This window comes from Colias eurytheme, chromosome 11, assembly GCF_061535395.1.
Source record: "Colias eurytheme isolate Ceu_HAF_F1 chromosome 11, ilColEury1 Martin Lab GWU primary, whole genome shotgun sequence".
NCBI classification, from domain to species: Eukaryota; Metazoa; Arthropoda; class Insecta; order Lepidoptera; family Pieridae; genus Colias; species Colias eurytheme.
In genome coordinates this window covers 4,405,754-4,417,896 of record NC_142990.1, presented here as the reverse complement: position 1 = coordinate 4,417,896, position 12,143 = coordinate 4,405,754, and the positions used below count along the sequence as shown (strand labels likewise).

At 31.0% G+C, this 12,143-nt stretch overlaps 1 protein-coding gene across 1 annotated transcript; it reads right to left on the bottom strand.

Moving 5' to 3' along the window:
* Positions 1–6,073: 6,073 nt before the first annotated feature.
* On the bottom strand, positions 6,074–7,730 carry LOC149904505 (uncharacterized). The gene is made up of 4 exons (XM_090107060.1): positions 7,719–7,730; positions 6,790–7,443; positions 6,497–6,666; positions 6,074–6,186 (listed from the first exon to the last, which is right to left on the bottom strand). Exons 1-4 carry the CDS (start codon positions 7,728–7,730, stop codon positions 6,108–6,110), a joined length of 915 nt encoding a protein of 304 aa, XP_089963186.1. The 3' UTR covers positions 6,074–6,107.
* Between the last annotated feature and the right edge of the window lie 4,413 nt (positions 7,731–12,143).

Here is a 12,143-nt window from a genome sequence, read left to right as displayed (position 1 = left end):
AAACTGGCTGTAAATAAATTAGCTGTGGAAATTTAAATAAAAGTTACTTCTCTCTCAAAACTTAATTGACATACTGTATTTTGTTTCCATACAAATATATAATTTGCGTTCAATTTATATAATACAAAAGTGTTTGATATTTAGTTTTATAGCATCCGAATGCTTTAATGTAAATATTAACAGAATATCTAAAAAAAATCAATCATTCTATTTTTATAAATTTATCGTAATACAAAGGTGGCATCAATCAATCATAAATCAGTGGCAAAAATTTATGAATCTGGCTCTTACTATGAGTGTTGCTAGGTTTCATTAATTAAATGTGGTAAAAAGTTAATTATATTTTAAATGCAAATTGTAATAGTTTCGAAATTAATTATATTATTCACAAAGGTGTGTTTAGCACATAGGGTGAATTGCATATGTTCCTGCAAGTTACAACACTAACATTTCAACCTACGCGTTTGCAGTTACATTAGTATTGGAATATGTGAACTTATATCGATTAAACTAGCAATAATTTACATAACATAACGTCCTGCTCTAGTTTTACAAGAGAACCTATTTGCAATACTTAATGTCTCCTAAACACATTATTCTAATATTAGTTATATTTCCCAAACTTAAGAACACTAAATGGATATATGCATAATTTATGACAATAATAAATGTCTCTGCTTGTAAAATTAAAATAACTGCTTTTTAGCATATGAATGTATGAATGGCATTAAATAGCACTAGGGTCTAGAATTAAAAGACCACCTAATTTATGCGGGTAAAACTGCAGGACGCAGCTAGTTTTTATATAAGAATACTATCTAGTTAATTAGAAATGTATCACCGTAATTTAAGTAATCGTAATTGGCAAACATATATCAAAAATTCAAGAATACATTCAGAATATATTCGCAACAATAATAAAACATATAAATTATGATTACGTACATGAAATCATAATTCATATTACATCAATGGAGGTTTTATTTCCGCTTTATCGATTCAGCTTATGGGAAGCACAGTCGAGCAATTAATCAGTCAGGACTTGCTATTAATGCGAATAGAAGTGTTTATACAATGGTGCTTACTATGGATTTATATATGTGAATTAATCAAATTTATTTTAGATAATCGGCATTTACTGGATATGCGTATCCAAAAATATACCTCATTGTTATACAGTTTTACTCGCTGTTTAGAGCTGAATTGTAAACAAAGTAGCTTAAAACAGGTTGCTCAATGCTCAGTGCTTTTTCAGCAGCTTTATTGTAAATTTCGATATCCGTTTCAAACTTGCAAAAACTGTCAGATTATACTTGTCACAGGCACATCACAGGTTCCCGTATTGTATTGGAGAAAACGACATGACATTTCTTCATACATTTTCGAATAAGTATAGCATGCATTTTTTCAGTACGTATAATAATAATTATGCTGTGCTCTACATTTTTATTTTAATAAGTTAATACGTGTTAATATTAAACTATGATTCTGAATTCAAAATGAAAATGTCTATTAAATTTGTCACCAATAAACTTCTGTATTTAAATCGGTATTGCGTAAAATATAATGTCATTTTGCAAACATATAGTACGTTAGTTATTAAGTGACCCTACGTAGTTACACATGTGCTGTAATTTACGTAGGTAAAGGAGGTTAGATAAGGACAGTAGTGCCTTGCACAAGTACTATAAGCTCTTAAGCTCACAACTCAATACAAATTATGCAACTCTCACGTCTAGGACTTGAAGTGTTTTGAGCTAATTGCTTTAAAGTCTTACAACTTTAATGGTTAATTAATGTGCGCTTTGGATTTACAGAAAATTTTACATTTATTTTTCTATAAAATACAGTCTTATATCTACTCTTACTCCTATTGAAAGTACACTTAATGAGTGTGGATACTTTTTCTGTAAAAGATTACCTATAGGACAATGTTTATTGACTCTATGCAGTGCTCAAAGTTCATCGAAAGTTGAAACTTCGTAATATTATGTTGTAAATAGTTCAACAACATATTATCATATGGCGTACGTAACACAAGTAAATAAATCGATCGATCAATAACGAGTTTAACAGATATATTGTTTGATGACTAGTTTCTCGGCACGTACCAAGACAGGCGAGTAAAATGTAATAACTAATTCCTTTACGTAATATGCTCAAACTGGCGCGAGGCTTCAAATTCAATGTAATTTCGTATTTATTAAGTGTACAAGGTTAATATACTAAATAAATAAACGGGGAAAGGAACTAGAATCATTCAATAAAACAACATTACTTAAATGTAATTACTTTAATGGGCTTACAAGTCTTCAACGAATTGGATTTTGCCCGCAACGTCGTCGGTATTTTGTTTAGATTTAATCTTTTTTTTTACATTTACTCAAGTCTCTATTGACTAATTCAAATATCCAAAATTGCGAATTATTTGCTTGTTGTTCTACTTTTTTATATCACACAAAGATTAGCATATTATAATAATACACAACATGACATAGATACAGTCTTGATACAGTCTAAAAACACGTCAAGAACTGGGATCATCCAGATTATTCGAAGTTGATTAAATCCAGTTTTCGTTGTTATTAAGGCGTTAATTACCACTTTCACTATAAGCTTCAGATGACAAAAAGGCCAAGTGCGATTACTCAATAAACCTTTTACACCTGGACATATAAGTATAGGTACAAGATTCGATCGTGAGTACGATGACAAACTGATCATTGGAACTTTGAACGGAAGGTCAACCGAGCTTTTATGAAAGCATTGAATTAACATTTATTCTTTAAAAATGATTTATCGTTTTAAAAATAGTTGATACTTGAAAATTGATTTGCTTGTTCAAATTAAATCTCATAAAGCTCTGTAGGTACCTATTATTTTAAAAGTCATAAAAACCAAATCATTGTTTTCGCTCTTGCGTATGTGTTATATTAGTATTCATTATACATTAGTAAGCCTTTCCATCATGCGAATTTCTTCACAATCCTAGCATTGCCTTTGAAGCAATATCTTTGTTCCATGACGGCTACATAGTATTCAAATGTCACGGAATTAGACATTATAATAGGTCAAACTAGCTGTTTATGAGTGTCAGTAGGGCACAACTTAGACTGAATGAAGTAAATCACGTTTTTGTCACCGAGTAATTAATAATAATTAATAACCATACAATTGGTGAATTCTTTGTTGCTAAGTTTTAGTACAGAACAATTGAAATGCCTCTGAAAGACTACAACTCGGTTACTGTTGTTTTCGTAATTGTGACCCAAGTAGGTATCCATTGTCGGTGCCTCTTGATCAAAATGACATTTTAAAGGCGAGGATATAATATGTATACGCCTTGTCATTATTCGGCTACGCCTATGTATTTTCAAAGGTGAATTGAAAGCACAGGGTCAAAGTTTATGCTTAGGCTTCCTATAAAATGAATTGGTTTTAAATATGTTTAAACTTACACGTACCTATTCGGGGTATTCCTATTAAAATAACTTTCGTTTAATTTTAATATAAAATTCATTACGATCTTTTTATAATTTATCGATCACAACTCTATGTAATATGTTTATAGTTGTCCGAACTTTGTTGTTCTGAAACATTTTGCAGTCAAAATTTTATGTAATTTATAGGTAATAAAAAGCTGCACGTATTACATATTTGGCTAGTTGCACTTTCAAAATTTATTCAAACACTTATCACTATCAGTAGATGTTGGAAGGGTATTTATCTCGAATCGAAAAGTGGTTGTATCAGACTGATTAATCTTGTTAAGTAATCATATAATCTATAATCTGCATAGTGAATAATTCATATGCGTATTACGTACGTGCCTCTTGCGACTTCAATTTAATTTGGTCCAGAAATAGTTGCATTTTGACAGTTCTTCGGAGTCTGTATGGCGCATGCCTTGTTAAATAGCCTCAAGGTACGTAAAAGTGTAAGTATAAGATGTTGAATATGTGTAACACTTCTAATGCTTTTCGTAAGTATAGAAGTATATTATATGGATTTGTAATATTTTATTTTCAAGTAATGATTGCTTTTTGATCTGGCTATCATCCGAAACAAAACTACTTTTAGCAATTTACCAGTACCTAACTGTTAGTTGATTTGTATAAATGTTTTAAAACAAAATAAATTGTATTTTTATAGCACTTGAGCCGTATTTCGTAAATTAATACTCAATCTATAATTTACTAGCTAAACTATTTCCCTAGAGTAGGGACGGATTCGAATATTTCCTTATCTCTGTATCATATAAGGTTGGGTTCAAATAGTGAATTACAATACTGGCTGAACTGTTGTATTATATGGTATTATAAATTATATTTTAGGTTAAAACGTGCAGCTTGCTTGAACGTAGTTACAAGTGCGTTGTTTTCGAGTCACAAGGAAATACCAGTCCTTTTTATCTCAGTGATATAAGTACCAATATCCGACTTAGATACTTTTAATGACACTAACATATTTTTTATAAAATATTCATCTATGTTATGTATTTTTGGACTGTAGGTAATTGCTAGTAGTTATTGCGTTATAAGGAAAGGAAATCGCAAAAAATATCCCCTTCTGAACGCCTCTATGGTATTTTAGTCCTAGAGGTCTTGCTTTTAAACCAACCTTGCTCTGATTTACAAGAGACATTGAGCAAAATGTTGTTGTCTTCTCTCTGTACACCTAAGGTAAATCTTGTTTCTGTACATAATCTTGTACCTACCAAGAATACGGAAATATCTATTTATATTTAATTTACTTGGTAAAGCACTGTTGCTCACCCTCTGAAGAATAAAAACAACAATTAAATTAGTGTGTTACTCCTATCGTTATAACATTATTGATTTGGATAACTTTACAAATAGAATCGTAAAAAAATGAAAATACACACTAATTTCATTAGCATCTATGAATTATTTTCTCGCGTAAAGGATTTCTAACTGTTATATAGGGAAAAATTGTCTTGGTTTTAAGTTTGTTATGATGATTTTTAAAATAGTTTCTGCGAATAAGTAAGATAGAGTAGGTAGGTATATGAAATATTAAGTCCATATATCTTATGACTTATCCCTCCGCAGAGGACAGATGCATTTATAAGTTACTTTTACTATTCAGTTTTGAGTTTTGACCCCAACTACTGAAAGTGACCAGCCTTCTGTGCCCTGTTTTATTGAAACTTTCTATAAAAGCAATGTAAAAATAATAAAAAACTATCTAAAATAAAACATGATACATGTATTCTACATAACTATACAATTCTTCGTAATTGAATATCTATTAGAAATTGGTGTGCAATAAAGTCCTTGTAAAAACAAGATTAATCTCATGTTTAATTAGTAGATACGCTTTTTATTACATACTTCGTTTTGAATTATTATGAAATATTTATATCTACATATATTAGTTAATTATTGTATTAAAAGTGAGTGTCGTAAATTCTAATGCTTTTTCAATCTCTTAATAGGGTTTACAAGCAATTATCGGGCGGCAAGATTTGATTTCAACTTCAACAGATTCATTAAAGTACCAAACTAGGTATATAGTAATCTGTGCTTATGCTTAACTTAGCATGAAGCAGTTGCACCCATAAGAAGTTTTATGGTATCCCCTTACAAAATTTACAATATTATGGAAAATATTTTTCACGTTAATAGCATGAATTAAAATTTAATAGGCGTCATTTTGTTTTTTCTAGAAAGTTCCTACTTATTTGATTTATTATTTCTCTCCTTTATAATCACGCCATCTATTGAAATAAATACAAATTACTATGCTGTACATTTGCGCCAAAGTGAAACGGTGAAAGGCATAGATATGCACTTTAATCATTCGCATAAGTTCGCATAAAAGTTCTTTATCATAAACATAGATGATACAATATTAAAACTCTCCACTTTCATTTAATAGTTAAAAAAAAAACAAGAGGAATCTAATAAAACCTTAAAAATGTCCAGGTAGGTACTTAATAAAGGACTCATTAAGAAATAAAAGACAATATTTTGTTTTTTTCAATGCTTTTAATAAAAAGCCTTTGCAACTTTTTAAATTTGAAATAGCTAATAATTTCTTTTTCATACTCGAGGTCAAATAAAAAGTTGGCGGAGTCGATATTCTTAATGGGCGTAACCATGATGTCGATCATGATGATGATAATGTGGATGAACAGACTTGTAGTGGACATTAGCGCGGAAACTGCAGACAAAAGCATTATGTTTAAAAATTGAACTGTAGTTGAATGTAAATTAAGAAAACATTTTTAATCTTTGTCGTGTTCGATAAATCGTTAATTATATATAGATAAAAGTACCTAAAAGCTATATAAGCCCGACTAATTGAGAAATTAGGAAATTATAAGTATATTTTGTTCGATTAAAATTATTTTAATTTTAAATCAATTCGCGTCCCATATTGTACATGCTATCGCCCAGCAAGCTGTTAAAAGTTTTAACATAATATATGATTTAATCGTCATTTTCTAATAAATTTAAACAATAATAATTACCCATGGTGATCATCAGCCTTGTAGTCCACGTGACGGACATGGCCGTCAGGTTGCAGAAGGTGGTAGTTACCAACGACTTGGTCTCCGTGGCGGGTCTCATGCTGACCCTTGACGTCACCGGTGTGAGGGTCGTGCACGGAGTAGGAGAAACTGTACTCCGGGAATGCATGCTGAAAATTTAAATTTTATTTCAAGTCTTTGCCATTGCTAAGATGTAAATGTCAAATGAACTCGTATATCGTTATTGTATCGGAGAAGGTATATACAAATTTATTTGATAAAATTTAACTTACGTGTTCCTTATGTTCATGAACATTATGGGCGGGCTCATGATGGCCATGGGCCAAATGTCCGACATTGTGTCCATGATTGTCATGATGTAGATTATCAACGCGATGAACGTGATGAACAGGCGCGTGGTGGTAACCATGATGTTCATGACGAAGAGGTCCGTAGTAGCCGTGGTGTCCGTGATGAACGGGCGTGTGATGATGGCCATAGTTGTATCCGTGGTTATATCCATGAAGCAAATGAGAGTATCCGTGGCGCAGGGGAACGTAGTGGCCGTGATAGCCATGTCCGTGACCGTGATAACCATGATTCAAATGACCGTGGTAGCCGAGGTGTCCCAGGTAGCCGTGGTGGCCGTGATGGCTCACGTAACCGTGGTGGCCCAGGTATCCGTGATGTCCGTAGTGACCCAAATGTCCCAGATGACCTAAGTTGTATCCATGGTATCCATGGTTGTAATTATGGCCATAGTTGTGACCGTGGTGACTACCATGGCTCAGATAATGACCATAGTTGCCATGAGACAGATGTGGATAACTGTAGTATCCATAACGTTGGGCGTACGGATAGAGGCCGTGGTGCCCGAGACCGTGAGAATGAGTGTCTAAAACTGCATTACTCTGTACTCCTATAGCCAGGAGGCAGAGAGCGGTTATCTGAAAATAGAAATTTTGAGAAATAAATTAAACTTGCAAAATTTTCATATCCTGGTTATGATATAAGGTTCTATTCAAATAACTTCGGGGTAAAATGAAAAGCATGAAATCCGTCTTCACTTAGACATCCGTCACACTGTCACAATGAATTCACTTTTATCTATATTTCTTTCAAAATTGGAAGGTTGTTAGAATTTTATTAAATTATATAGTTATTTAGTTGCATTGCGCAAATCTGCACGAATAATCTTTAAATAAAATATAATAAAACAAACCTGTAACCACATGTCTGTTAATAGCGCTGAAACTTGAAACACTATAATGCAGTCTCTGAAATCAGGCGATCTTTATACTGATGCATCTACTGCAAAAATTAGTGTTTTATATGTGTTAATAAAGACACTTACTGAATTATATCCTGCCTGAAGAGAATTTATCATAACGAGTTTAATTCGTGAAACGTTGATGAGTTTCCTTTGCTACCGTCAAGGGCGGGCGTTATGTTTCTAAACACGCATTGTAAACTGGTCATTAATTAATTATTGATATAATCACAATATAATTATTGACACGAGTCTCGCTAACGTGTTCCTAATATTATTTATTGCTTATCTAAGGTTAAACACAATTTCTGTTATACCAGATTTAGTATAAATTAGTAGGAAAATTGTGTCAATGTGATTTGAAATGTTATTTTAAGAACTAACGTAGTCTGATATACACACGAAAGAAATTAGTTTACAGAATTTCTTTATGTTGTTATCAATTGGATCAATAATGATTGATCATTCAAAATTCTTAAATAACTGTACTCATCAAAGTTAAAATAAAACGCAGTTTAAGTAGGTATCTATTAAAGCAGAGAAGTGAAGATAAAAATCTTCACTTATCTGCTAGTATAATAATAAATAAATAAATAAATAAACACTTTATTGTACAATGCACAGATATAAAATACAGCATCTTCCAAAAGGAATCTTCACCGTACAAATTTGCGGCCTTATCGCCTTATTAATTTTTGTATATCTATATCCAGAAAAAAGACATGGCATTAATGTAATTAGGGTCTGTGATTAGAAACAGCTATCATTATTATTATCTCTAGTTCAATGAGTGAGCTAAAGAAAGTAGATAATTTTGTCTTATGTCTAAATTCATTCGTGCTTATACATAGTTATAAGTATAATTATATCAAAGAAGATAATATTTTTCCCGAATGAGAAGTGTTGCTTCTTAAACAATTCTTTAATTTACATTCTTTTGTCAATATTTAACATCATATTTAGCCTAGATAAAAATGAAATAGAGCTCGAATTTTCCATGTGAATGGATATATTTCAGTGTTAGAAATATTGCAGATATTTCTTATGTGTATTACAAATGATTAGGGTTTAAATTTTATTATTTATTTTCTTTTATTATATAGGTAGAGCTAGTTAAAAAAGTTAAAATATTTGGAGGTATGCGCTCAGATATAAAGCCTCGATTGTGAAAAAGGTTTAAGTACAATAAAATAAAAATTGACACATTTAATACATTTATTTATAAAATTTTACATAAAAATTATAATCTAGTGTGACATTAGAAATTAATTTACATTTTATTCTTTATTATACTTTATATTACTGTACTTCATCATTAAAACTTTCGTTATGGCGTCTGTACTCAGGGAGTATATATGGTAGAGGAACTCTTTTTACGGGCATCAACTGTGGGCATCAAAGTGCCTACGGTATAAAATGAACCATACTCTAACTTAGGCTTATTGGGCTCTTCGTCTTGTTTCATACTTTCTTGGGGAGGATTAATACCATATTCAAGGTTTCCAGGATTTTTTTCAATATTTCCACTATATTCTAAAGTATAATCTGATGGTACTGCTATATTATCTACTGTCGCTATATTTCTGTGAGAACGTTGTATCTGCGGATTGTTACTATTAACAGTATATGCGATATTTTCATTATAAATATTTTCATCACCATCATTGCCTAATACAGGATGTTGCTGTACACGTAAATCTACTATAGATGCCGCATTTCTCATATATTTCGGCCTATTTAAACTTCTTATATCAATTTCTGGTTCTTTATTATTGTGATTATAACTGCTCTCAGGTCGTGCAATATTGCCGTCATTATTCATTTCATAACCTTTGTTTGTTAATTCATAGTATATTGGTTCAAACAACTCTTTAACTGGATTCACATTCCTTAAAAAATCGGCTACGTACTTTTTATTAGAAAAAATAACTTGGATTATACGTTTTAGGTATGCAATATAATTATTGTCTTCAACTTCTGGAACATTTCCTTTTAAATTTTGCCTATAACCATTATTTCGAGGTTGCTGATTTCTATAATAATTGTTTCTTCGTCCTTGTTGTGGGTAATTTGAAGGGTTGCGATCGTAATTCTTCGATAACAAATTTCTGTCCTTATTAGTACTAGAGCCAACTCTGCCGTGAGTTTTGGAATCTTTATGACTATTACTTTCGGGCGACTCGTTGTAATTATTTTTTTCAACTTCTTCACGGGGTTTGTAAACGACCGCAGGCACGTAAACTTCTTCGGACAAATTTTCTGGTTCCTTTAAACGTTTGTTATCATATTGTCGGTAATCAAGGTCTTCAGAAACAGGATGTTGCGCTTTTGATTTTATACTATTTTTTACTTCTTCACGAGGTTTATAAACAACTGCAGGCACGTAAACTTCTTCGGACAAATGTTCAGGTTCCTTTAAACGTTTGTTATCATATTGACGATAATCAATGTCTTCAGAAACAGAATGTTGCGCTTTTGATTTTATATTATTTTTTACTTCTTCACGAGATTTATAAAAAACTTCAGGCACGTAAACTTGTTTGGATAAATCTTCTGGTTCCTTAAAACGTTTGTTATCATATTGTCGATAGTCAATATCTTCAGAAACAGGTTTTGATTTTATATTGTCTTCAAAACGTGCATAGCTGTTACTTACAGGTAACTCTTGTCCAGTTTTAAAAGGATGTTGATTATTATTATTACTTTCATCAACATCATCTTCCACGTTCGCGTTATTTTTCTTTTTTAAAAGTACTTCCTGCACAACATCTTTGAAATGTATACCACTTTGTTTTGCGTTATTGTTAGAAATAATATTTGCCACATCTTTAAAATGTAAACCACTTCGGTGTGCGTTATAGTTAGATCTTATATTCCCATTACTAAATTCAGTCTTCTCAGCACGATTCGGGTAGTTGTTATTATTAGGTAAATTTATTATTTTGATTGGTTGTATCTGGTCGTGATAGAAATCACGTTGTGTATTGAATAACGCATCCGTAACTCTGTGTTCTTTATGAAATATATTGCTTTTTTTTGGAAAAAATAACGGTCCAGGATAATTTGCTAGATTTGGAACTATTTCGCTGTGTGGTAAAATGTTATTATTTGATTGAATTGAACCACCGTTCAAGTAGCTGTTATCATTAAGACCATAGTTGTTAAATATATAACTTGGATTTATATTATTCTGGTTATTTTCATTATTAGCCCAGTATGGTATGTTGATTGGAGGTGATCTGTAAAATTTGAAATGTATTAGAAACATTAATATGTTTATTGTGCAGGAAATTGAGAAGTCAGGATTACTATTTATTTAACCATTAATATAAAATACATACACATGATCCACGTCAACGTTCCATTTATTCTGTAAAAGTTAGAAGGAGGTTATCTTTAAACTACAATGGAATAGCTTTTCTGGTTATTAATTTAGAGATATATAATGGCCAAGTTAAAGAGTAAAATTGATTAAAAATAAACTTACTGTTATATCACGATTATAATTTAGCAATAATCCGTCGGTTACATCCTCTGTGTTGTAATTATTACCATACGCATTTAGTTCCGTATCACTGGCAATACCCCTTCTTACTATGGCAGCAAAAATCAAGAACTGAAAGACGATTCAACAGCATTATTAATTAAAACACATTATTATTATTTATAATATTTTTTAGCACGTGTCTTACTTGAAACATGATTCTGAAGTATATTGCATGTTCGATTCGCTGATAATGTGTGTATTAAGAACGGTAATACTACGTAAGATGATTAACGATCTCAATTACTTATTACAAAAAAATATCTGCCACAATCTCAAGCATAATAATTGCTATGTTAAACGTTAAATCGCGTGAACAAAATTGATACTTAATTAGGAATATTTAGCATAACTTAAGTGAAGAGGTACCTAACGTAGTATTACAATGTACAGATATCTGTGTACAAATATGGAAACTGAATTTCTCTATCAGTCTAATTATATCCGTTTGCTCATAATATGGATAATTATTCAATCAGATTTTTTAATTGGCTTAATTTTTATAATGAGGAATAAAAATATGTATCTAATATATAATTTATATATAGTTAATGAACTTATTCTCATGAACGTTAAACTTTATCTGAGTGATAGGGAAATTCTACCTCGTTATTTTTTTAATATTTATGCTTTTCAGTTTTTATTCCCAGAACTATACCTACTCATAGTTCGATATCTTTTCTCTATTTGATCATTTTAAGAAATAAATAACTACCTTGTAACTACTATAATGACATAATATTATCTATTATCACATTGTGAAAAATTAATGTTGAAAATAAAACATAATATTGTAAGTATTTTTAATGTTTAATGCAAAAATTTATAAAAAA

Coding starts and splice junctions, on each gene's coding strand:
- LOC149904505 (XM_090107060.1), bottom strand. Junction 6,667..6,789: donor TTCATGAACATAAGGAACAC/GTAAGTTAAATT, acceptor TTAAATTTTCAG/CATGCATTCCCGGAGTACAG. Junction 6,187..6,496: donor AAGGCTGATGATCACCATGG/GTAATTATTATT, acceptor TTTTGTCTGCAG/TTTCCGCGCTAATGTCCACT.